This window comes from Mercenaria mercenaria, chromosome 7 (assembly GCF_021730395.1).
Source record: "Mercenaria mercenaria strain notata chromosome 7, MADL_Memer_1, whole genome shotgun sequence".
Classification (NCBI taxonomy): domain Eukaryota; kingdom Metazoa; phylum Mollusca; class Bivalvia; order Venerida; family Veneridae; genus Mercenaria; species Mercenaria mercenaria.
In genome coordinates, this window is record NC_069367.1 from 67,427,164 (window position 1) to 67,454,672 (window position 27,509).

At 33.5% G+C, this 27,509-nt stretch overlaps 1 protein-coding gene across 2 annotated transcripts; it reads right to left on the reverse strand.

Annotated features, from left to right (window-relative positions):
* Positions 1 to 1,935: 1,935 nt before the first annotated feature.
* LOC123554014 (LHFPL tetraspan subfamily member 6 protein-like) lies at positions 1,936 to 27,509 on the reverse strand. 2 transcript variants are annotated; one of them, XM_045343828.2, is made up of 5 exons: positions 27,434 to 27,509; positions 22,589 to 22,649; positions 13,173 to 14,397; positions 9,628 to 9,726; positions 1,936 to 5,773 (listed from the first exon to the last, which is right to left on the reverse strand). In XM_045343828.2, the coding sequence occupies exons 3-5, from the start codon at positions 13,576 to 13,578 to the stop codon at positions 5,649 to 5,651; spliced, it is 630 nt and encodes a 209-aa protein (XP_045199763.2). In that variant the 5' UTR covers positions 13,579 to 14,397; positions 22,589 to 22,649; positions 27,434 to 27,509; the 3' UTR covers positions 1,936 to 5,648. The 2 variants fall into 2 exon arrangements, with proteins under 2 accessions (XP_045199763.2, XP_045199762.2); XM_045343827.2 differs by lacking the exon at positions 27,434 to 27,509 and adding an exon at positions 24,710 to 24,838.

Genomic DNA, 27,509 nt, shown 5'->3' on the forward strand with positions numbered 1-27,509 from the left:
AAAATCTACCTACCTTTTCATTTTGTTACTTCCAAACCCTCCAAATTATTCCATAAAGCTCCAAAACTCAGAGAGAACTTTTTACTTTCATTCTGTTCAATGCAGTTGTGACTGCCACGCACTGTCTGTATGTGTACGCTGTAAATTGATCAAGAACGTCACAGTTGTTTCGCAGACTTCTCCGTTTTACTGTTTTTATAATGCTAAAAGCCTTGTACACACTAAATCATCGAAACCTTGAGTATTCTACAGTGTTTCAAATAAGCTGTTTTGTATCACAAATGTGCACAACGCTTTAGATCAGAATGCAACCTTGTTTGGCAGCAAAAATGCATGTTTTCAGAAAAAAGTCTGTTTTATTGACGGTAAAGTGTTACAGGTACATTGCTTACGCCTTAAGCATACAAAATAGAAAATGTCTCATGGAACTGTTATCAATATGGGTTGTTTCACGTCAAAATTGTGCGCAATGTCGACAATCAGTGCACCTCTGGGTTTTATCTGTAAATCACAATAGAAGCAGTTCTTGTGTTACTGCTAGTGTTTCGGAGATAGATCAAGCATTACCCTTTCTGATATAAAAGTGTAAGTGGTAATTGTTCATTGAAATACAAAGGAAAATTCATTGTTGATATAGTACACAGTTGTGCGTCGAAACTGGCATCGCTCTGACTGTGTATTAATGTCTGAGAACATATAACAGCTCTTCTGACTTTACTTTTATTGTTTTAGGGATAGTGCTACTAGAAACATTCATTATTTTCCATGTTTATTACTCAGTGCTTAATACAGTTAACAGTAATTCAACAAATACATGTCTTCTATCTTGTCATGCATATACCACTCCATTTTAATGTTTTCAATGTCACAGTCATACAGTTCACATAACCACTTCAAACTGTCCAGATCTTTCATCATGCGGACGGTCATCAATAATGTAAGCGCCATCTTTTCCTGTTTGCTTGATGCTTTATTCATTAACTTCTTCCAATTGATCACATGAATCAATGTTTGCTTTGGAGTATAGCTTTTCTCATCTTTACAGTCTAACATATTGTTGTAATGACAATCTGTTTTTACTTTACTAAAATGGTAAGAAGCGCAAGCTGTTTATGTAGTGCATTTTTCTAAATACATAAAAAATATAAATCTGGTCTCGAAATATCGCCTTGCGGCATGGCCAGTTACTGGGCACAGTTATGTCTCTCCTATTGTGCATGTAGACCAAAGCGGTGTCCCACTGTGTTATGTCTCATGCACACTTGTCATACCTTATTATGAGCACAGTTTTATGTAATCTTTTGCAAAGGTTTCGATGTGATCTAAGTAGATTTTCCAGGTTTGGTTGAAACTTTCAGTCATACCATTCATCCCTGGACATCCGATGTATATTACCGCTGTTAAAGGTTTATTTGAAGCAAAAAGCGTTCACTAAAATGAACGTACACCCATAAAAATACCCCCCATTTTATAGGGGGGGGGGGGTCTTTTTTCCAGTCATTTTTTCCCTTTTTCCCGCACAAAAATCACTCAAAAACACCCTACCTGTCCACACGAACATCCATTTCAATTCGACTTTTTTTCAAATCCCATTTTATATGTGTATGTCTCGTGTTAAAAAATGTAAAGCGAATGAATAAAAATCCCTGAATGATGTATTTTTAGCCTAATTTGATAAATATTTGTTGACTTAAAGTTTTTCAGCTAAAATTATTTGTCTCAACTGACGCTTCTTACCAATCTATGTCATACATTAATTAACACTGCTCTATCCGTACTTATATTTCTTAATGTTTAACAATAATCACGTAATTTTAAACGGCTTCAGGATTGAAAGATATGCGAAATACATGCCTCAAAATTGACTACAGTGAAGGAGAATAGATCAAAACTAGACTTAATATACTGGATGCATTACTCTTCTGTTACAAGAGTTAACTTTTTATTCACTATTCTGAATTTTTTTTTATCTTGTTTTAACAATTGATAAAAGAACTTCAAATGAAAAGACGATGAACGAAATGTTTAACAAAATATTAAAATACATTAGAAGATATAACTGGTGCTTTAAAGTATTAATGAAGACACTGATTCTTATTACAGAGTAATTCATCATCGGCATAAGTGCTAACATTTTAACAACGAAATACAAATCTCAGCTTTGACTAGACTTAACGCCCAGACGAAAACTTTAGATACAGTTATGACTGCTAACATTACTTTCTCTGTACTGATAATAGATAGCTTCGTGGATTTTCATTCTCAATACAAACATTCAAATATTTTACGCTTAACACAATAGGTTCTTGTGATAACATTTTAAGATTTTTTTTTCTGCTATTCACTTTCAATGTTCAGCCTTGAACAGATCTCCGCCAAAAATACTTTGTTATAAAAGTTAGCTTACTAAGTAACTACATCTTCTCAACCTTTTTTTTTTTCGTTGATAATCAGACTCTAATTCTCAATTTGTGTCACTGTGTAGAATATTATTGAAGTGCTATTATGCTATATCCGGAATATCATAAAAACGTTTTCTGAATACAATACATGACATTCGTTCTAAATTGCCTAGCTCGTAAAATATCATTTTACTCAGTGCTAAATAAAGTTGTGTTAATTCGAATACACTTGATGCAGAAATGCAGAATTATTACATGCATTCACGACACTTTATGTATTAATGTCCCGTTAAGGACAGTAAAATAGTCATTAAATGCAATTTGTTTCCACGAGCGACTGGAAACAAACAAAAAGGGAAACGGTTGCCTAGCCACCTCAATTTATTACTATTGATTCAATAGAATAGAAAATGGAATCTGTTCAACTGCACGGGCTTTCTGGCATCAACAAGCTGTCAGATGGTAAAACAGTGACACGCAAATATAATATCCCCGTAAATTAGACAGTAGTGAGAAAAAAGCAAGTTAAACGATAAGGTTTACTATCATTTTAATAATTCAACGATAATCTTCATAATTCTTAAAAAATCTACAGAACCATTATAACGGGCTTTTTAAAATCTTAATTCTGCACGTTTGAAAAACCGGAAGTGATGGCGTAACGTCATGTATCCGGAAAACATAGAATAAAGCCTGGATTCGGCGTACGGAAATTAAAATCATTTAATGAATTAATGACAACCTATTACTACATTTATAAAAATGGCACTGTTACTATATTTCTAAACTCAAAATATGATATTAAAACATATGACATATTGAATAATTCAAAATAATGTCTTAAAATGAGCGTGAAATATTCGGTTCACCTTAATCATAGTCTGATATCTCAAAAATAAGCACACGAACCTATACATGTTATTTAACCAAATTATCTGTCATGTGTTTATTTGCAACTTTGAGAAGTTTCATCAAAATCTACATTATAGAAAAATTTCTATTCACAAAAATGTCATGAAAGTTATGATTTTCCCATATACTTCCATTATGAAAAAATGCGCGAGGTCCAAACTTTTCAAATCAGTCTAGCAGCGCACGACCCTATCCTTTTTATTTGCCGAATTTTCTATGTATATTCTGAAGTTTTGAAAAATCGTAGTTTAATCAAATTCTACATTGTAGAAAAAAAATCGATCCAAACGTGCAGAACTATCCTTAATATAATTCTGTTGTTGAAATTTATTTTCTCGGCAGTGATCAATTTTGAAAGAAAACTGTACCAACGCTTAGCAAGTAGATCTTTCTATCTTTCAGCTATTTTAAGCTAAAATATATGGAAATTTGCAGTTCTGAATTATTTTGTTATAATATTATCATGCCATTTTACTATAGATGTATTATGTATACTTTTACGATGTATGATGTCGCAACTCGTGACATAAAATTGTTATCATTTTAGTTCCTTCTAAATTGGTTTTACAGCCTTCAGCCTTTCAGGCCCGTGTCAGAATCATCTTTATTAGTCAATGTTGCGTAAAACTGAATTATAAATCAGTTTGGTAGCCAACACTTAAAAAGTTGTTACTTCAAATAGGACACACAGATTCGCAAAATGTTATGTAATCTACGACTGCGTTTGTTTCTAGTTAAACGAACAGCCTCAGCTTTTGTTGCATAAATAACTGTTCATAGCAAAGAAAACCAAATACACTTTACCATAAGTCTTCTACAAGATACTGAACGAGAACTAAATCTCATAAATGTACAAGAAGATTCTATTCATTTCTGTTCCTTAATTTTACACTGCATTTGAATTTTAAAGATATCTAATGACCGTGTGCGACTAAAATATAATACCTTTTGGATATTTACTTCATATGTACAAAACGCCCTCAAAATGTATTTAAGTTTATTAAATATATACATCAACTGTACAGGTAGAGCCACATTTATAATTAAATAACAATAACAATTTAATTGTTTGTTGAAATTTACATTATTTAGATAGTAGTATACATTTATACTGTGCTTAGCTATACATATCTAAAAGTATACCTATTTGATCCCTAATACATAGTACTGCTAGTATAGGTTATAAGTTGAATACAGCAGTTTTAAGATATTAATTTCGAGCGAGCGTACTCAACACTGAACATAACACCGTCTTACAGTTCGCCATTAAATTTAATACATACAGATGATGTGGCAACTGTATGTGAAATAAAATGGCCAGATTTGAACGAAATGGCAGAGCAACTTGGGCGAACTGTAAATACACATACTATTAACATCAACTTTATATAGTAATTGTTCGTAATTTCAAATAAGAAATGTGCCTCTCGCACACCTAGGGTGTTTAACTATATAAAAATATAATTGTCCTTGTAAGTTAATACAATAATTCTAGCCACAGAATAACTTTTGGTCATACCGGTATTACTCCGACGGACAATGTTCTTGCCTGTAAGAGGTAACCCATTAACCTAACACTTTTCTCGAAATTCAGTTTCTTTTTGTCAGTTACTATGCCAGAGCTATCGTCTCCTATAAAACATGTCTCATATGCTATTTTTAAAAAAGAACTTACTTTCTGGTGGTACATCATTCATTTTGAACGTTATAAACATAGTCTGTTACTACAAATAATGTAATTCATAAGATTGGCCTATAATGCCGTTATAGCGTTATCTGCATGTAATGTTTGACAATAGATTTCTTATTGAAATGGTGTAAACATAAAGATAATATCTGAACATCGGAATCTTGGAAAGTTATTCCAAATTACATTGAGCGATCATTACATAATATCTCAGACGAAATATGCCTTATAGCTATGAAGATTCAAGCTGATGAATTTATGTTCTGTCAGAGTACGTGAAGTATGTATCAATACATTATACGACATCACAGATAATAATTCACAAGTTGCACAATAATTATTGTCTGGCTTCTGAAGACCATAGTCTATTATGGCAAGCCAAAATTTCATTTTCTCTTACGGAGAAATATTGCACTTTCTATCTTCTCTTATGTGAAGTAATGTAATGTTCATAAGGAACAGTCAACTTGCCAGCATCTGTAACACATTTTGCTAAAACTGCGTACATTACCTCCGCGGACACTTCAACAGGGAGTTTCTTCATCAAATATATTCCAGTTTCACTAGAAACATATACTTTAAATATAAAATTGAGATCAGTTATGACGATCGGTCAAGCTGCGTCGCTTCAATAGCCAAATTAAAAGCTATAGTGCATATCCATTGACGATCTGTTTCTGTTTAGGGGCATGGAAAGCGAGAACTGAGCACATCAGGGTAACTCCTATCCCAACAGAGGTCATGTAGAAACACCAAGATAATGAACAATCACCTGAAACGACATAATGATATAAGTTATTTAGCAGTAGAAACTAACAAGAATCCTGATATCTTCGGCGAAACCTGTTCAGCCACTACGCCATGTAACCATGTTAACAAATTGTAAAAGTTAATTATATGGACATTGCGCGAAAAATTGTTTAAACGTATTGTTTTACCACCGTAGCATTTGTAAATAAATTGCATGCCATGACTGAGTACTCGTATCCTAAATTAACTTTAAATTATTAATATTGTTATTCAAATGTGATGCAATGTACGTGCTGTTTGGCCGCTTTTATCTTAACTAACATCAAACGGCCATCATTAAAGTTTACTCCTTTGAAGTGCTGAGCTTTATTATAAGCACTAAACAGGACTTGTGTATCTATACTCAATGAAACTAACTCAAGTTACAGTTTATTTTCAGTTGTCACATAGGCAAATACTGGTAGTTTAACAGGTAATATTACTGTTCTGATCCTTCGAACCAGTGTTCAGCTGTACAAATTATATAGAAATGAGCTTTTCCAACACAGTTTCACTCTGTCAGTAGTTTGGACGTCCCACAGCCATAAATAATTGGTTAATCCGTTTTTGATTCTTTAGTACTATGCTAATACCGGTATCTAAAATACTATTCGCATATGAAGTAAATAAATTCCACATGCTGCTCATTTGCATTTATAGGACGTTGTAATGTTTCATATCACTGAACTGGGCCAAAGGAGACCATTTCTATGTAAACATACCACAACGACTCCTGTGCAAAATAGATCACGGAGATTCGTGATTGGTATGTATAAATGAATAACAAACGCCAAAACTGTTACTGGTTAAGATAAATGTAAAATTTGTCCATGTATTTTTGAAAAAATATTTACAACTTGGCTGAAACAACAAGGGGATATGTTTTATTTCAAGTAATCAAAACATTTTTCCATACACTGACGCCTGAATTTCATATCGGGTGCGTGACGTAATTTAAGGTGTGTCGTTGCAATTATTCTTTTATTTAGTTCTGTATTGTCAATCTTATTCAGACTATTGAACAAATTCATGATATTAACACTACTTTTATACGTGTAGATTTACGGTTCAACATACGAATGTAATAAAAAGGTTATTATCTTTTTTTTTGCATCGGGAAATATGCACTTGTTCTTTAGCGGAAGAATTTCCCGCTGCAGAACTCGTGCATATTTCCCAAAACAAAGCTAATAACCTATATATTAATTCAAAGAGATATCAAATACCTTTGCATGATATGACGTTATAAAGGCACACTAAGCACTGGTAGGTTGCCTTGTTTTAACATGAGTTTTCTCAACATTTCCAAAGAAAAAACATACTATATAGCGTACCAAAATGCAGAGGGAATATTAACTATACCAAGGTTCTAGTTTAGAAGGATTTTATACATCAAAACCCTGTTCAGACATCAAAATATGTTAACCTTTATTGCTGTCATCAAATAGATTCAACTCTGTCATCAATATTTAAAATGAGCCAACATTCTGTGTGCAGTTAGGGGGTCCAATAAAATATCAAAGTGTAACATTTTTTGCCTTAATATTAAGAACAAAATAGTTACACAAAACTCATTCATTTTAGGGTATCCGTTTCCTTTCCTAATGAATTAAAAGTGATATAATTCAAAAATTTGTTGCTTTATTACAAAAATGTTACCACCCTTCAAAGATAAACAGTGACTAAATAACCCGGCCGTTCTTATCAGAAAGGTGTTATGTTAACTCAAGTCAAATGTTCTGTTAATCCTGATAATTAATCAAATAAACGTTTTATATTTGAACTTTTAAATTCCTTCATAGCACCTATTAGAGGAAGGTACAAATTAAAACAAAATGGTCCAAAAAATGCCAGTTCACTATTAAGACTATATAAATAAGTGATTTGTAAAGATTTATTATTTCTCTGTATTGAGTACTCTCTCCTCAAAAACGGCCAAAGTGTGCAATTTACTTCCAAATTCATTTTGTGGTAGAGTGTAAATGCAACAGTAAATTGACTTGACTGTTTACAACTGTATTATTATAATTGAAGTAACAAAATAATTCTCAAAACAAAGCTAAACAGTAAGTTTATGATCTCGAAATTCAGAAAAGCTTCCGCTACTACAGTTATAAAATTATCCGCTAATTTAAATTAAATAGTCACTTCATTGGAGGACAATTGTAAAGCGAACAGAAAATATTGAACTAAACGAATTTGACAACTGAATATTAGAATTTCATTTTGTATAAAGCAGCAATGTATATAATAGATATGAAACATATCAATATCATCTAATTTAATTGCCATGTTTCGCACGTGACGCATCCCTCCCCCACCTCCCCACTATTGAATTTGGTCTCAGTGTTGTTCTTTGAGGTCAGAGAGTCAATTCATTCTTTATGGATTATAGTGTTCCGCTTAAAAGCCCGTGCTAGAGAACCTGAGGTATTGCGTTTCCTTACCTCTCATAAACCACGTTTGGTATTACTGTGTATGTCTGCATTTTATGCCTCTAAAGGATATTCATCTACATTTTATTACATGTATAAGCGGTAATGCTTTAAAGTACAGACACACTTTTTTGTTTTTAAACTCCTGTCTACATATTTAATACAATAGTGTTTCATAAATACATACTGCCTTGTAACTGATCTCAAAGCACCACCTTAAGTTTATTTTCATATTATACTTCCTGTTTATAGAAAGCACCCAACAAAGCTTCTAAAACTCACAAATGCCGGGCAGCATGTCCCTATGATATTCTCAAGTAAAAACGAAACCTAAAATACATCGAGACATTGCTTTTCCCGATATTTGTCACAGGCGCATGTATTTGATCAAACGCATCAAATTACAGGAAAACACACTGGCACCAGATCAGAAAGAAAATGCCTCCGTACGTGTTATACCCTACCCCTAGGTATTCTATAAGAACCATGGTCATGAACGGGAAAATATACTAACCCGTTTCAATCGCGCATTTCATACCTAAAACACGCAGTGCGGTAAATGTGTACTATGGATATCAAACAAGTGGTAATTTATCTTCCATTGAGTACCGGTCGCATTTCTTTAATACATCTTATCTTAGAAAAACAACGCGTAGTTTATACTAATTTCAACGTAACACAAAAAAACTTGCTTGAACTTCCCTGGTGAAGTTCCGTTCTAGATTAAAAAACCATTCTGGTTGGCTGTTGTGAAAATGTATGTCAATCGTCACTTTACTACACGTGTTCGCTAAAATGTGAAAATGCAGCATTAATGTGCAAAATGAATAATATAAACAGAACAGATGCAGACCAATGTACGATTTCAAATTAAATATCGTATACAAGATGATTTTCATTCATCATTTCGAGTTTTAGTGTAAAATTGTGATATTTTTAAATTCTGTTTTTGTTTGTTTACGTTTCGCCAAACATGTGCACACTGTCGTGACCTCTAGACCGGATGTTCATTAGGGAAGGTCAAGCAAGTTTTTTCTGTAACGTTGACGAAAGCATAAAATATGTTGATAATCTCAGCAATATGGAATATTGAGACAATGTGACTGGTGCACGATGGAAAATAAATTATCGCTTGTTCAATATGCTACATACCCATTCACCGAACTGCGCGTTTAAGTTGAGAAATGTACGATTGAAACGGGTTAGTATAATTTCCCGTTCACGACCATGGTTCTTATAGAATACCTAGGGGTAGGGTATAACACGTACGGAGGCATTTTCTTTCTGATCTGGTGCCAGTGGGAAACACGTTATAGAAAGAATGAACAATCTAAAGACTTTAAGATTTGATAATGTTGCAATGTTAAACTAATTTGCCTAATTCAACAGCAAACATCTTTACCTAGAATATACGACTTCGAAGTATTTCCACAGGCTTGCTGCACCTCGGGGCTATCCCAACCATTTGGATAGATGCCCACACCGGCAGCCATTAATAAACCTGCAAGCATAAAAATTAACAAATCATTTGGTTAATTTAGTAACTGTGAATACTTGCATCAATTTAATAAGTTGAAAATATTAGCAGAAAAATGTTTTCTCTGCCATGTTGTCGCGACTGACCATAGGTCTCTATGTGCTATGTTGCCACGACTGACTTTCGACTGACCATAGTTGTCTCTATGTGCTATGTTGCCACGGCTGACCTTCGACTGACCATAGTTGTCTCTATGTGCTATGTTGCCACGACTGACCTACGACTGACCATAGTTGTCTCTATGTGCTTTGTTGCCACGACTGACCTTCGACTGACCATAGTTGTCTCTATGTGCTTTGTTGCCACGACTGACCTTCGACTGACCATAGTTGTCTCTATGTGCTATGTTGCCACGGCTGACCTACGACTGACCATAGTTGTCTCTATGTGCTATGTTGCCACGGCTGACCTTCGATTGACCATAGTTGTCTCTATGTGCTATGTTGCCACGGCTGACCTTCGACTGATTATAGTTGTGTCTGTGCTATGTTACCACAGCTGACCTTCGACTGACCATAGTTGTCTCTATGTGCTATGATTTCACTGACCTTAGTTCTCTCTGTGTTTCATTGCTACGTTCGCCATTGTTGTCGATTTCAACACACTCACATTTTCGTGCATCGTTTTACTTTGTTCTGACAACATGATATCGTAGTGATTTTATAAAACTAATACACGGAATACTATGTAAAACAGTGTTTTCATTTGTAGACATCATCCTAGAATGGAAAAACAAGCATACACATCCATTAGGAAAAGCCACATGGGAATCGTTAGAAGCTTACAGAACCCACAATTATATTTGCAACAACAATCTTTGATTCGCTGGATCAATATGACTCATTAATTACATATTATGAATCAAGCAAGTAATATAATATCTAAGTCTTTGTTTTCCGTTTCTTTGTCATGTTTCCATAGAATATTTTAATTAGCATTCACAATAGACCGGTGGTAATTTATACAGACAGGAATTGTGTTTTGCAGCGAGAAACAGAAGTGACAGATGGGAGATTGCATGTGAAGCTATGGAATCACAGATATATAATAGAACAAAAAGTTTCAAACCCTAGTTTACCAAACGTAAATACATTACGTAAAGACACAATTCAGAAATATAGTCCTAAACATGTAAATGTCCAGTGCCAAGAGTCGATCGTCACCTGTGAAAACTAAACTATATAAATACAGTGCCTACCAAACGTCTGGAGAGAAGAAGGAATTACTACAAAGCTAGAGCTATCACTTCCAATACGTCGCTTTGATACAGGGATAGTAAAATGGTGTGATTCTGTACTTGAATTTAGTGACCTTGGATATGTTCTCTGCACGTCGTGTTGATGTTAGTTTTTTTTATGAAAATCCTTCCAGAAAACTGTTGCCCAAAGAAATTTTAACTATGTCATCTTTGACCTCTAAGTGTGACCTTGACCTAACAACCTGGCTTGAGCACTCTGCACGTCGTCTTGATGTGGTTAACAACTGATGCCAAGTTTATTGACCAAAATATATATTTCAAAATAAACAAAATAAATCCTTGAACAACTTTCTGTAACCGAGAAAATACCGATGTGAAGGAATTTATTCTCATCTGATAAACTATATCTGATTAAGCAAGAGGATCTATTTCTACTTAATGTCTGCATTATTCATTGTCTATCATTCTGCCTCGGGAACATACGTTTACAAGTACAGTGAAACACCGCTTGCTCGAGCATCGATGACTCGAGCACCCGGGCTCGCTCGAGCAATTCATGTGGTCCCGGCCGATTTCCTTCTATTTTCTATGTGAAATTACCATGGCTGGGTCGAGCATCGATAACTCGATCGCTCGAGCATGACTCCTGGTCCCTGTGTATTAATTTACTCTTTGTTGCTTATGGCAAACTCGAGCAGAGGTGTCAAAATGTTTCACACCTTCGGCGGTCAGAATGTATCGGTTAATTTAAAATTTTCGCACGCCGTGAGAATTGCATGGTCTATTCCCCGACTATCTTAAATGTATGTTTGTCGGTATACTTGACCTGATAATGAGATTAATTATTGATGAAAGGTGGAAGAAAAATTTTACTGATCAAGATTGTTATTAATTATTACTTTTTTCTGTGGGATTGAGGAGATAATTATGAGGTCTTAATATTTTAATCAACAGTTGTTTGCACGCAAATAAAGGAAATAAGATAGCCTTTTCATAAAATTGAGACAATAATTATGAGATCTTAATTTGGAGAAGAAAATTGCGAATTCGATTACAGTATTTAAAATAATAAAAAAAGACATGAAAATAAAATGTCTTAGCTGTTTCTTAGCATGTTCCATTTACGATCTATCATAAATAACGTTTGCAATATGTTTTGTGAAAACGTCACGAGTGTGTTATGATTACGCATCACCGTTTCCTCTGCAAATGGTCTCGATGACAGTTGGTAAAACAAACTTCAATTTTCTTCGTATGTTGGTCAATGTTTGGGTCGCTGGAAACCATGGGTAACTCGAGCATTTTGCTCATCCCCTTGCGACCTCGAGCGAGCGGTGTTTCACTGTAACTACGTTTTAAAGAATCTGAAAGTACGTGTTTCTATATGCATGACGCATGAAAACATACGAAATGTCAGCCTTAACTCTTACCCTGCTAAATTTCTATAATGAACTTGTCCATTTCCCAATTTGGAAAGTACCATTAACTTTTGAAATGGGTGCTTATTAAAAAGACATTGGCTGAATAACGAACAGTGCAGATCATGATCTGACTGTACGAATGTGCAGCCTGATCATGATCTACACTGGTCGCAAAGGTAGAATCAGTCGTGTCCAGCATGGTAAGGGTTAAAAAAAAAATTCTGTAAATTCATTTCTATATGTAGTAGTTTTGATAAATGTTCTTCGTTTTGAGCATTTCGTCAATGAGAGGAATCATAATAGAAACAAATGTTTAAGTAGATGTCTACTGACAATCTGTGAAGTCCGTCTGCCTTTCCTGCAGCAACATTTAGGTGAAAGTAGAATTTACAAGTACCACAATCATGCTAATTTTCGTTTTTACCTATATTTTGATATTTAACATGTCTTTTATAACTAGTGAAGCAGATAAATATGTGATAGCTGAGTTTATATAGCTGGTCGTAACACCAGTTAACGTTAAGTAGAAGCTTAATAATACGAGTTGAATTGTTGACATTTTGACAGAAGCAATTTCACGTAAAACGGTAACGATTTAGATACGAGGTTAAGTAGACCCTGACAAAGTTCAGCAGCAGCAAAATTAATTACGCTCTCTTTATCGATGTTTTTATATGAATTATATCAAAAACACATTTATGCTCGTAATACTTGGGGAAAAACACGAATGCATAAAACACAACAGTAATATATATTTTTAACTTTATTCACAAGTATAAAAATATATTCACCTGAACACATTTGAAGGACTCCCGCCGACCGCGCCACGGTCGGGATGATAACGCCCTTCACACATATACCAAACATGGCCGTCAATGAAACAAGAAGGCAAATCCCACAAGCAACTCCAATCACAAGAGTGGCGATCTGCCATGATGTGCTCGGAATGTCCGTAAATGTCGTGTACCGGCCACATTCCAGTACCATCGATAGCTCACCGTCGGTATTTATCGCCGGATAGTTACACCGACGGAATATTCCAAAATGTACCGGAACAGTTTGACCCGACTTTCCATTGATTTGAATAAACATCTGTCCCGTTATCCAGTAAGGCATAAAGTAGCCAACACACGAAATGACAGAAGAAATAAAGGACGAAAACGCCCAAAATACTCCAATGCCAGATAATCCAGACATTGTTTATCAAATACAGATACCATCTAAGGTATACTCGCTATTTAACAATCTTTAGACTTCAATCAAAACCAAACATATTAGATTTTAATTCCAAACTGGTATCTATTTCCTTACATTTACAATGTAAGCCGTTTAGAATATGTAGTGAAATAACAATTTGGATTATAGTTTCAAACTGATATATTCGAGAAATTATTTCGTTTATACATTTTACTTTATTAATACTATCCAACTCAATTCACTAAATTTCACACGATGTTCCAGATAGAAACCAACGTACCGAGTTTTTCAATTCAAAGTACCTTTCAATATTTATAAACAACATTAAACGTTTGAAAATTATATCCTTACACATTGACTAGTTATTGCAACAGATATTCCATTTAATAAAATATGTTGTCAGCACGTATTCCGCACAAATAAATAAAAGTCATACTTAACGATCCGTATTCACTGCGAGCGAAAATGAAACTGAACAGAGGCGAAATGAATCAGGGAATACTCCACCATACCATGATTTATCTTTCAATAGCACTTTTGTTTCAAATCATTTCAATCAACTTCAAGTGTTTTCCCATTCTCACAATAAAACACGCACATTCCCTACAATTCGTTGTCTCGTTACACGGCTACTGGAGAGTTTAATTTCTCCAATATCTAATTTTTATCCTCTTTACAAATACAAGATTAGTTTCTTCTAGATGAACTCTATATGGTAAAGTTGTGCACGATTATATCAATAAATCCAACAGCTTTATTTTGAACCTCCGCTATTTCAAGTTATCGACATCCCGTACTCCAATTAGATTAACAGGGCTCCTGCAAAAATGAAGGTAACATTTAATTGCATCAACCTAATCCTTTTTATGTATTGTATCTTGCACGAAAACGCAAATTATTCTGCACATAGTCGCTGCGATTGCTTAAATATCGAAACGATAGATAAGAAGTGAATGTAACTAATAACTAATACAGATATGTATTCTTCTTTTTTCTTTCTTTCCTTTTCTGTATAAAAAAAGTATTATCATTACAAAATGCCTCGAATTACATTGTTCTTCCTGTGATAAAACAATACTTTTTCAAGAATGTACATTTAGATACTACAGTTTGCATAAAAATCTTTACTAAAGCGGTACCTTACGCAAATTTTCAATACAAAAAGAATTTTTTTATATTAAACTCGCCACATCACGGTTGGTGAACAAATGAACTCGATAAAAACTTATATCGATAAACATATCCCGTATCATTTCCACATTTAACAGAGGAAGGACTGGTTCAATTTTTACATATTTAACATATTGTCGAATCATTTTTGTTTATATCAAGTTACACTTTGGTAATCTTTACAGAGTTAAATAATGTGTAGTTATTGTAAATGAAAAAAATTGCAGTTTGTCAGATGTTTGTTTTTCTCTGGAATTAAATTTAGTCAAGAAAGCATTATTAGTCCAATGTAACATAAAAGCTTCGATTTTAAATTAAACGATATATTTGAAAGACTCTTTTGAATCATATAATTAAGCAAAAATAACAAAAAAAAAACAAACTGAGTCTGTTCATCAGAGCTGACTGATTTAACACACCCTAGCATCAGAAATTACTGGATAAACGTCTCTGAAAGGAATGTACTTTCCTCAGTTATCACACATTTATCTGGAATAAAGTGTTATAAACTTATAACAACCATTACAATAAAGATGCCTGGATTTCGTACGATACACTGTTCATCGAAGGCAAACCAATTAGAGATAATCTGTAGGACTTTTCGGAGAATGGACCTAAAATTTGTGTTTGGAATTGCAACGGATTGACCCAAACAAAACTTTGTGACCCTGAATTTGTGGATAAGATTGCTAAAAATGATGTCATTTTTATGTTAGAATCATGGACGGACTCTAATTCAAATATTGAGTTGAATGATTTTACTTGCTTCAATTTCTATAGGAAATTTAAACATAGAAGGGCCAAAAGAAATAGTGGAGGGGTTGTTTTATTTATTCGAAATACCATAAAATCTGGAATAACAATTGTAAGGAATCATTTTGACACCATCATCTGGCTAAAATTTGATAAACACTTCTTTGAGATTCAAAATGATGTTTTTCTAGGGGGGGTGTACATGTGGGGTGATGAGTCACCAGCTTCAAGCATAATTAACGAAGATTTATTTGAAATTGTTGCAAATGACATTTTTCATTTTGGAAATTTAGGTACCGTACTGGTGGCTGGAGACTGGAATGCTCGTGTGGGCACCAGATCTGATTTTGTTGCTTGTGACCGGCAAATTTCTGACTTAGACTCAGTTGATTATCTTCCAGATGTACCATTATTACGGGCTTCATATGATAAGGTGTGTAATGGAAGGGGAGTTAAAATGTTAGATTTATGTAAAACTACCTCAATGCGATTAGCTAACGGTCGGCTACACAATGATTATAATAATGGTTTTTTCACTTACTACAATAGACAGTGTAGTAGTACAATAGATTATCTATTATTGAATGAACGGTATTTCAATATAATTGACTCGTTTGAAATCGGTCAATTTAACGAATTCAGTGATCATGCACCAGTATTGTTTACATTAAATTGTAAAGCTTACATGCAAAATAGTGATGTGACTAGTGATGTAGACAATATGTATAATATAAAATGGTCTGAGGATCACAAAGATGAATTTAGGCGTGGCCTAATAGGGAATTTATCAACATTTAATAGAATTGTATATGACACTGTTGTACATGACACTGTGGATGTAGACAATTTGATTTTGAATTTTTCAAAAGTTATTTGTGAAGTAGCAGATCCACTTTTTAAACGTTGTAATAATTCTAAACGAAATCAATTTTTCAATAACTCCTGGTTTGATGCCGACTGTACCACGGCTAAACGCAAATACAAACAGGCAATGTTTGTTTTTAATCAAAATAAATCACAGGAAGATAGAAATAGTTTATGTAATGCAAAAAAGGAATACAAATGTATTATTAAATTTAAGAAACGAGCACACAAAATCCAAAAATCTAAGGAGTTGGCCGAACTAAAGAAAAGTAAACCTAAGGACTTTTGGAAACACTTCAAAAAGAAAACTTCAGTGTCTGGTGCTGATATAAAAGTAAATGAATTTCATGAGTATTTTTCTAAAATGTTTGATGATATAAGGACAACTGTAGTCAATGAAGCAGAAGATTTTAATTCTAAAGATGATTGTAATGTAAATGACCCTATTTTTGATGAGTTAAACATTCCTATTACCTCTGTTGAAGTAAGAGATGCTGTAAAACGCCTAAACAGAATAAGGCATCATGTCCTAGTGATAATTTACTGAACGAATATTTTATTGTTTCTATTGATATATTAGTTGGCCATTTAACAGATATGTTTAATATAGTTCTAGATTTGGGACATTTTCCCGAATCATGGTCATATGGTTATATTGTACCGATATACAAAAAAGGAGATGTCAGAGCTCCAGACAATTACAGGGGCATAACCCTACTAAGTAATTTTGGTAAATTATTTACTAGTATATTGACGCATAGAGTGGAGAGATGGTTTGATAGGTACAATATTTTGTCAGACGCCCAGTTTGGTTTCCGCAAAGGCTGTAGTACAGTAGATGCGACTTTTGTCTTACATAGTATAGTTGAACATGTTTTGTCACAAAATTAAGGTTACCTTGTGCATTTATTGACCTGAAAAAGGCATTTGATTCAGTTTACCGTAATGGTCTGTGGTATAAACTTTTCAAATTAGGCATTGATGGCAAACTGCTGAGGATTTTTAAAGCCATGTATCATGTTGTCAAATCTTGTGTAAGACATTGTAATAGTTTATCTGATTTTTTTAACATATCAGTGGGCTTACGTCAAGGTCAAAATAACTCTCCAGCTCTGTTTGCTCTATTTTTAGAAGATTTGGAACTGTATTTACAGAACGATATAAATTCTGGATTATCTTTATATGAAATTTGTGTTATTTTACTATTATTTGCGGATGACATGGTAATATTGGGCCATTCCCAAGAAGATTTGCAAACTAGTCTTAATAGTTTATATGAATACTGTCAATTATGGGGACTTGAAGTCAATACTACAAAGACCAAAATAGTTGTTTTTCGCAAAAGGGGTAATATCTATCCCCATGAAACTTGGTTTTATAATAATGAACAAATTGAAGTTGTTGATGACTTCAATTATTTAGGTGTTGTTTTTAACTATACAGGTTCTTTTGTACTTAATAACCAGTACGTCTGTGGGAAAGCCTTAAAGGCTATGAATGTTTTGTCATATAATGTAAATAAGTACGAATTATCACCACATGTTGTATTGCAATTGTTTGACTCATTTGTTGGGTCTATTTTAAATTATGCTTGTCCTGTTTGGGGATTTACCAAAAGTAAGGATCTAGAAAGGATCCACTTAAAATTCTGTAAATCTACTTTGGGTGTTAAACTTAGTACCAGTAATGCGGCAGTTTATGGCGAATTGGGAAGATACCCTTTATACATAAATAGATATGTTCAAATAATCAAGTACTGGTTTAAATTATTGCATACAAACAATATTTTACTAAATGTAGTGTATGACAATGCTTTAAATGAATGTAAGAAAGGTGTTAAAAATTGGGTTTCCAAAGTAAAATGTTTGCTTGAAGAATATGGTTTTTCAGATATATGGAATAACCCACTTGCTTACCAGTCAAATGTGTTTTTATTAACATTTAAAGAAAGGGCTATAGATTGTTTTAAGCAAAAGTGGTTTTCTGATATTGCAAACAACAATGTATTAAATACTTTGTATATGTATATTAAACCTGTATTTGGTATGGAAAGTTATCTAGAAAAAATTGTTTGTAAAAAAACTAGGCAATATTTAACCCGTATTAGGGTATCTGCACATAGTTTGCGCATAGAAACTGGAAGATATGGTAGAGATAGATTGGAGAGAAATCAAAGAACTTGTCAACTCTGTAATGTCCACGATATTGAGGACGAGTTTCATTTTATTTTGAAATGTAACTTTTATAATGAATATCGTAGCAAATGTATACAAAGGTACTACTATGAAAGACCAAATATGCATAAATTTGTCGAACTATTGCAGTGTACTAAAAAATCTGTTCAGTTAGGGTTATGTAGATATATCAGATTGGCAAGCGATAAAAGGAATACTATGTTACTTAGATAATAAGGCAACATGTTCATTATGTCTCCCACCACACAGTGGTGTGGGAGACATATTGATTTACTCCGGTCTGTGTGTGTGTGTCTGTCTGTCACAAAGATTGTCCGCACTTTAAGTCAAACATTTCTCAATCGATCTTCACTAAACTTGAAAAAATATGTGTGACCATAAGACCTCGGCCATGTTCGATAATTAGCTAAACCGGTCCAGGCATATTGGAGTTACTTTGGAGTAACGGCCATTGATTTACCGAAAAGTCGGCCTTGTTGCTCTTGTCGGCAATTTAAGCCAAACATTTCTTATCCGATTTTCACCAAACTTGAACAAAATGTGTTTGACCATAAAGGGCCAAGTTGGAGTTACGGCCCTTGAATTACCGAAAAATCAGCTCTTTTGCTGTTGTCCGCACTCCAAGTTGAACATTTACAACACGATCTTCGCCAAATTTGTACAAAATGTGTTTGACTGTAAGACCTCTGACAAGTTCGATAATGAGCCAAAGCGGAGTTTGGGCCCGTGAATTGTTGTGAGTGATATGTATATAAAGGCTTAACTTGCACTTTAGATGATTAGGCAGTTGGGGAGGCATTCCCTTTTCTTAAAAGCAGCTCTATTTGTAGTGTTGTTATGATTGTTTCATATATTTTGTATACGAAATTATTATCTGTGCTCATCCCACATTGCATAAAAGCATTGTCAATTATAACTGCATGGAAACATTAATACCAGCAGGACTAACAACTAGTTATTTTTTTGTCATAGTGAATTATACATAGTTCATTCTTCCAGATAGTTTATGTAACTATATCAATATTGAATAGTAACCACTGATGTTGTTATTGTAACGTTTTTTGTGTTCCTTCGCAACATCATCATCTTTATTTTAAGACCGTTACGATTCGCGGGTCTTTTTGCCCCGGGACGTCCCAGTTTACATTTTTAGGTTTGTCGCAACAATTGAAAGGGAAATAACTGCTACATCTTCATTTACAGTTAAGTGGTTCTGGGTTGTTCCCCTTGAGTTATCATTGTTATATAGTTACCCAATTACAGTATCAAACAAGTGATTATTTTGATGCTGGGTGTCATGGTGGTTGCTGTGTTTTGGGGTTCTGGGGTGTCTTGGGGTAAAAAGACCTGCCCGTTACGGCTTGTTACGATCCGTTCTCCATTTAAAGTTTAAATTTTCAACAACTTTGCCACATGATCATATCTTATATGTCAATGTATATCATGTAATGAGGTACTGTATGTACAAATTACTGAATAAACTTCTGTTCTGTTCTGTTCATTATATATCTAAACTCTGGCCACTTAATGTTATAAAGTATGTCATGAATATGTGTGTTGTCGGTCGTATCAAAAAGCATGAATGAAATGTGTCCGTCGAGTAAATTTGTTTCGATTAATTCTTTTTTACATATTATGATAATAGAAAATATTTTGAGATACCGTGATATTTTTACTTATATTTTATGAAACAACAATGATTCATTGTGCTGTTTTTATTCATCTCGCTTTGAAAATAAACACTGTTTTGTTAGGCTGACACGAGGTTACATGAAATAGCTCGTTTCGTCATTTAGACATTTTGTATTTTTGACACTTCTGCACTTTGACCTTCTATTATCAAATTTGTATATAATGTAAAGATATGCTTTAGTACAGAAATTCATTATCTATAGGCTCTTGTTTGTTTTTTCGGCGACGCCGTCTAAATTCGTTTTCGTTACCTATGCCACGTGACTTCAGTTTGCAAATCAAACTACTTGATAACGCATTATAGAATATTTATCAAAATGGAAGATTTATGTAATACTCTGCCTGATTGGACGAGAGTGTCAATTTCTTTCACTCTGTACAGTGTGCTACGCTGAGTGATATGTAGACAAAGCGTTTATACTAAACGACGCTGTTCACAGTTTTAAAGCTAACTTTGGCTCAGTATATTTAGCAAGAATATTGATATATCTCATAAAGATAAGTAAGTTTAATAAATATGATAAAAACCTGTTCAAATACCAACATATATGAAATTAAAGAAAGAGCTGAATACGGTCTGCGTATCACATGAATAAGGGTGTGATAAGAGCCTTTTATGTAGAGAAGTGCTTTTTAAAAGATTTTCCTTGTTACAATTGTCGTCTGTATATGAAAAGGTTTCTTGCTTTTGTGACTTATTCAGATTGCATATTAAAATGAGTACTTGTTTGCTTTGATATATTTGTTATAAATTATTTAACTGATTTATTATATATGAATATTTTTCTTTAGTATGGTATGCAAATATTGAACTCAGTTGAAATCTGTTTTATTATATATATGCTATATAATGACTGAATCTCATTACACTGAAATGAAGGTACGCTGCGTACAGTTTATCTATGTGATATATGACTTCGGTCAAACCTTGCTTATGAAACAGAAATATTGAAATAATTACAGTTGTATGTTTTGCTTGATCTTCACTTTTTTATAGGTGTGACGTCATTGTCCAAAGATTCATGAATAGCGAATATGCTATATGTTAAAGCGGGATCAGTTGGCCTATTTTAGAAATAAATAAAAATAATAAACAAAATAATTCTTTAATTGATTTTTTCTCATGCACTCTAATCAAACTTGATTTGTAGCATCTTTATTAGGCCCGCAGCCAACTTTGTTCAGCTGGGACATTTGACCCTTTTTAGGGGCTGCTAGAGCTAAAACTAGAAATGCCTTTATACAGCGTCTCATGAACAGCTTGGTGGGTCTTTGTCATACTTGGTCTGGAGCATCATTATAAGGTCCTCTTCCAGATTAATTTATATAGGAACTTGGGCCCTATTAGAGACCACTATAGCTAAAAGTAGATATGCCTTCCTTCGCATTAACCACTAAAATGTAATGGATTTTTTATCAAACTCGATGTGTAACAATATCGTAAGTTCTCCTGCTATTTTGTTGCAAATGGGGATAGGGACCAATTTAGCTAAAAATATAAACACGTTTAATGACCTCTTCTCATGAACCGCTTCATGAATCTTTATCAAACTACTGCTATAATTATTCGTCTAAGGATAAACGAAACAAAATTGCAACCCTACGAAACCTTTACGAAAAATTAAAAGAGAACCATTTAAATTGTTAAAGTGCGGTAATTAGTTTTGCAATTTGAAAAATGTTAGATGAAAGATGAATGTTAGATGAAAATTTCATAAACTTCTTTCCTTATTACAATTCGCCGACCATCATTTTTAAAGATATTTCTTGTTTATCATTGACTTGACTTCATCACTTCCTATTTTTGTTGCTTATACTTGTGCCGTGGGTCACTTCAGCACAGCAATTTCGAAATGGTTCAATCAAAATGTTTTTATATATCATAATTGCGTAATGCATGTCACAAAAATGTTATTACTATACAATCAACAAAGTAACTTTACCATTTAATGACATATGATGTGGCATATTGGTATGTAATGATTGCAGCTAATCAAAAGAAGCAAGTTAACGGAACAGAACAAAACAGTCAGAAATTTTACAAATGCAGGAACATTCACAATATAGATAAAATTAATGATCTATTTATGACAGTTTTATATTTAATTATGTGCTTTTGTTTAATTACTTTTTTTCTGGGTTCGATATATTAAAGGAACACATGTAGATTTACTGTACAAGTATTACCTGTATTTCTTCAAAACAGAAATAGAATCAATTTACATACTGATTACATACTGACTACACTTACACGTCATTTTAAAACTATCATACATGTAATATTATAACCACAAATTATAAAATTTGGATTCTAAAATTACTGCATGAGTATTTACCTGTTAGATTTGCTTCGACAACTAAGCACTCAATCAATTTCCCTCCATCAACACATGTTTCCTAAAATAGAAACAAAAAGAACGTCTCGATTAATTACTTTCTGTTGTAAGCGGGTCCTCGTGCACAGTTTGAACTGTTTTATTAATGGTTACATTGATTTTGTGTACTGTAATATAATGCTTTCGGAACGCGCTATGATCTTTGTTTCCCTTAGTTAGAAGGATTGTAATTGTCTCTATAAACACCCATAAAATGTTTATCACTTTAATCTGCTATAATAAAAAATAACAGACAATTCTAAATGAGTCAGAGTAAAAGCTTGAATATTTTAAAACAACACGTGTATAGTTCGCTGATTGCTTTTTTAATGCGTGTCATTTTGTACAGCTTTCCACTGTTAACAACGTGTACACAAACGTCATCTGATCAGCCGAGATCTGACATGAACATCTAATGAAAATAAGGTTAAGGCTAAATGTACGTGTTCACTGTTTTTGTCTGTTGCACAGTTTCCGTATTTATCGAAATATTTGAAAAGAATTCCGACGGATGGCAAAGATTTTTGCAAAATTGAAGGATCGTTTACAAGTTCAGTATCAATAAGATATTAACATATCGTTCGGTTATATTTAACATCGATGGGGGCGGGGGCGGAAAATATCGGCCCGGGCCTAAATGCATAAATAGTTAAAACAATGTTTCACTTTCTTTAGCATTATATTTTATCGACATTTTTACATTTACAGTTTCTTCGTGTTACATGATATGTTTGTGTAATCAGGTTTAGAAAATGTTATATAAAATGAAGATATTTGTATCCAGGCATTGCTGTGTGTTTTTCATTTAAACGAAGAAAGAAAACTATTATTCTAGATATATTGATTTAATATATTGCTTCATTTGCAACAGCTGGACTACACTTTGTAATGGAAAGTGAGTTTATAACTGTTATATAACAAAGCAGATAAAGACGGTATGGTTACAATACTATAGGACAGTATTAAGCGAGCACTCATTAACATAAACGAAACGGCAACACGTTATATTCAACAGCTGAAGGCTAGTTTCTTCAAAATGTATCATTGTCAAAGGTTACAAATTAACCATGAGAGCCATATAACATCCTTGTTAATTGAAACCAGCTACTTGAAATACTTGTTTTTTTTTTATTATACCGAATTAGTATGAAAGTGACAGACGCCGTAAGTGGCCATCGAAAGTTTTGATGAAATGAAATAAACATAAATGTATACATGTTCCTATTGGAAGCAATGGAAATGTCATTTTACATCAGTTTAAACCATTATACAGCAATATCACTAGATGTCCTTCAAAGTTAATGGAACAAAGTGCTTATTTGAGTGACAAGGTAACATGTTACGAAAGTCTATTTTTTCTTGAAACATCTTCAGACATATTTTGGTATTTTGAGCTCTCGAATTACAAGATTACAATAGTAAGACGCCTGAAAATAAACAGCTAGCAAGCATAAACGAACATTAGTTTCGAAAAATAGCTTTTCTCTTAACCTTTAGCCTGCTGGCGGCAAGTGAGTTTGCCTTTGCGACCGTGCAGGCTGATCATGGTCTGCACTGTTTGCTATTCAGTCAATAAAGTTTCAGTGAACACCCCTTCGAATAATAAATGGTACTGCCCAAACTGAATGATGGGCCAGTTCGTTTTAAAAATAAAGAAGGGTAATGTTAAGGGGGTTGTTGAGCAATAGTCAGGAATCATCGAATTTAAGATAGACTGATGAATGTAATTCAACGACAGCATATAATAACGATAAAGAGGAAGTGTCATTGGCAATGAATATATTTTCGTACCCAAAGTTGTATGTTGATACTCTCCTGGACATTTCTATTTTTAAATTTCTCGCACAGACGCGCACCTGCACGTAATACTTGAAAAGAGGGCGTGGCAGTATACATATATAGCTGGATATATATTTTATACAAACTATCCTAAACATGGACTAAAATTGATTACAGTTTGTTTTATGGGGGAAAATAATCCTTTTGAATATTACTTGATAAAAAGTAAAACAATGAAACAATCAATAATGTTTATAAAGATGCTAGTAAACAAACATAATTTATGTAGAATAGAAAACTAACCGTAATTCATCGTACATCCCCTTTCCATGACAAAATATATTCTCTGTCTGATGCAGACGACATTTTAATCACACATGTTTTAATGTATTGTATAGTCATTCTATACTGAACGAAGTTTATAACTAGAGAGTGAATAATGAGGGAAAATACATCAAGCATGTATTTTATTGACAACATCATCGATCGACAATCATCCTGTGTTTTGCCATTACTTTCCAATTAACGTAGTGTATATAGTACCATTGATATGGTCTTATAGACATAGGTATAATGTACATCAAATATTGACTCTTTTTGTTTATTAGACCCAGTATCAATTTTGTCATAAAATTAAAAAGGGCCTTAAACAGATATGAAATGGAGACATCTGGTGCGTTTTTCGGCGACGCCGTCTAAATTCGTTTTCGTTACCTATGTCACGTGACTTCAGTTTGCAAATCAAACTACTTGATAACGCATTATAGATAATTTATCAAAATGGAAGATTTATGCAACACTCTGCCTGATTGGACGAGAGTGTCAATTTCTTTCACTCTGTTGATTGTGCTACGCTGAGTGAAATGTAGACAAAGCGTTTATCCTAAACGACGCTGTTCACAGTTTTAAAGCTAACTTTGGCTTAGTATATTTAGCAAGAATATTGATATATCTCAAAATGATAAGTAAGTTTAATAAATATGATAAAAACCTGTTCAAATACCAACATATATCAAATTAAAGAAAGAGCTGAATACGGTCTGCGTATCACATGAATAAGGGTGTGATAAGAGTCTTTTATGTAGAGAAGTGCTTTTTAAATGATTTTCCTTGTTACAATTGTCGTCTGTATATGAAAAGGTTTCTTGCTTTTGTGACTTATTCAGATTGCATATTAAAATGAGTACTTGTTTGCTTTGATATATATTTTTTATAAATTATTTAACTGATTTATTATATATGAATATTTTTCTTTAGTATGGTATGCAAATATTGAACTCAGTTGAAATCTGTTTTATTATATATATGCTATATAATGACTGTATCTCATTACACTGAAATGAAGGTACGCTGCATACAGTTTATCTATGTGATATGACTACGGTCAAACTTTGCTTATGAAACAGAAATATAGAAATAATTACAATTGTATGTTTTGCTTGACCTTCACTTTTTATAAGTGTGACGTCATTGTCCAAAGATTCATGAATAGCGAATATGCATTTGTTAAAGCAGTTGGCCTATTTTAGAAATAAATAAAGATAATATATAAAAAAGAATGAAGCATCTTCATTAGGCCCGCAGCCAACATTGTTCAGCTGGGACATTTAACCCCTTTTAGGGGCTGCTAGAGCTAAAACTAGAAATGCCCTTATACAGCGTCTCATGAACAGCTTGGTGGATCTTTGTCATACTTGGTCTGGAGCATCATTATAAGGTCCTCTTCCAAATTTATTTATATAGAAACTTGGGCTCTATTAGGGACCACTATAGCTAACAGTAGGTATGCCTTTCTTCGCATTAACCACTAAAATGTAATGGATTTTTATCAAACTCGATGTGTAACAATATCGTAAGGTGTCCTGCTATTTTGTTACAAATGGGGATAGGGACTAATTTAGCTAAAAATATAAACACGTTTAATGACCTCTTCTCATGAACCGCTTCATGAATCTTCATCAAACTACTGCTATAATTATTCGTCTAAGGATAAACGAAACAAAATTGCAACCCTACGAAACCTTTGCGAAAATTAAAAGAGAACCATTTAAATTGTTAAAGTGCGGTGTTTAGTTTTGCAATTTGAAAAATGTTAGATGAAAGATGAATGTTAGATGAAAAATTCATAAATTTCTTTCCTTATTACAATTCGCCGACCATCATTTTTAAAGATATTTCTTGTTGGGTTTAAATTTTGAGAAAATATTAATCCTTTGCCAAAATAGTTGGGTGCAATTTTGATGAGCTCGAGTAACTTCTCAACAAACTGGAGTGGTGGAGGGGGGGGGGGGGGGGGGGGGGGGGGGGGGGGGCATGGGCACCAAGCCAAGCAAAGCCATTTCAAAGGCATGAAAGCAAGAACCCGGCTCATTTGGCCTATAAGTCACCTAGTCACATTAGAAACATAATGTACGTGATAAAGTTTATACAATTTAGTATATAGTTTTATTTTGTTGTTACAAAATTCATTATGTTTAAAGTTTATACGGAAAAATATTGAAACATACGAATAGGTTAATATGCCTGATGACTAATGTTTTGATTTCTGTTTGGAAAGAGACTGTAGAGAACGCGGTCAAATTTAGCATCTTTAATTATAAAAGAGTATCTTATAGTATCTATAGCATAAGAAACTATTTAAGTATATGTAGTATAATGTTTATAACTGATAATAACAGGTAAATATCGATTTGCCGGATTTATTTACATCGATGCTCCTAGTGAAATCTGCAACCCTGAAACATTTTGAACCCACATTTCTCGGGGTAATTCTGTGATCTCCCTTTATGTTATTACAAAAATAAACTACATTCCGCGGACATGCACCGACCAAGCTGCCAACAAAACTTTTTATTGAAATTTGAAAGCAAAATGATAAAAGCTACATACCGGGATAGATCCTGCGTATTTCACTAATCATTCATCTATAATTATCGTACAACGAAACGACTGTAATATAATTATTAAAACCATATATTCTATAAAATATCATATCTTTACATCTAAATTATTAAATTAAATGTTTACCCCAGGCTAAATCCATATCGCACAAAAACCTTCGAAATAAAACATCTAACTACTTTGCGAATATTGATTGCAACAA

Excerpts from the sequence above, each read along its gene's own strand:
- LOC123554014 (XM_045343828.2), bottom strand. The coding sequence starts at position 13,578 with ATGTCTGGATTATCTGGCATTGGAGTATTTTGGGCGTTTTCGTCCTTT. Across the intron at positions 9,727-13,172 it reads AGTCCTTCAAATGTGTTCAG|GTTTATTAATGGCTGCCGGT; the intron begins GTGAATATATTT and ends TTATGCTTGCAG. Across the intron at positions 5,774-9,627 it reads TTCGAAGTCGTATATTCTAG|GTGATTGTTCATTATCTTGG; the intron begins GTAAAGATGTTT and ends ATGTCGTTTCAG.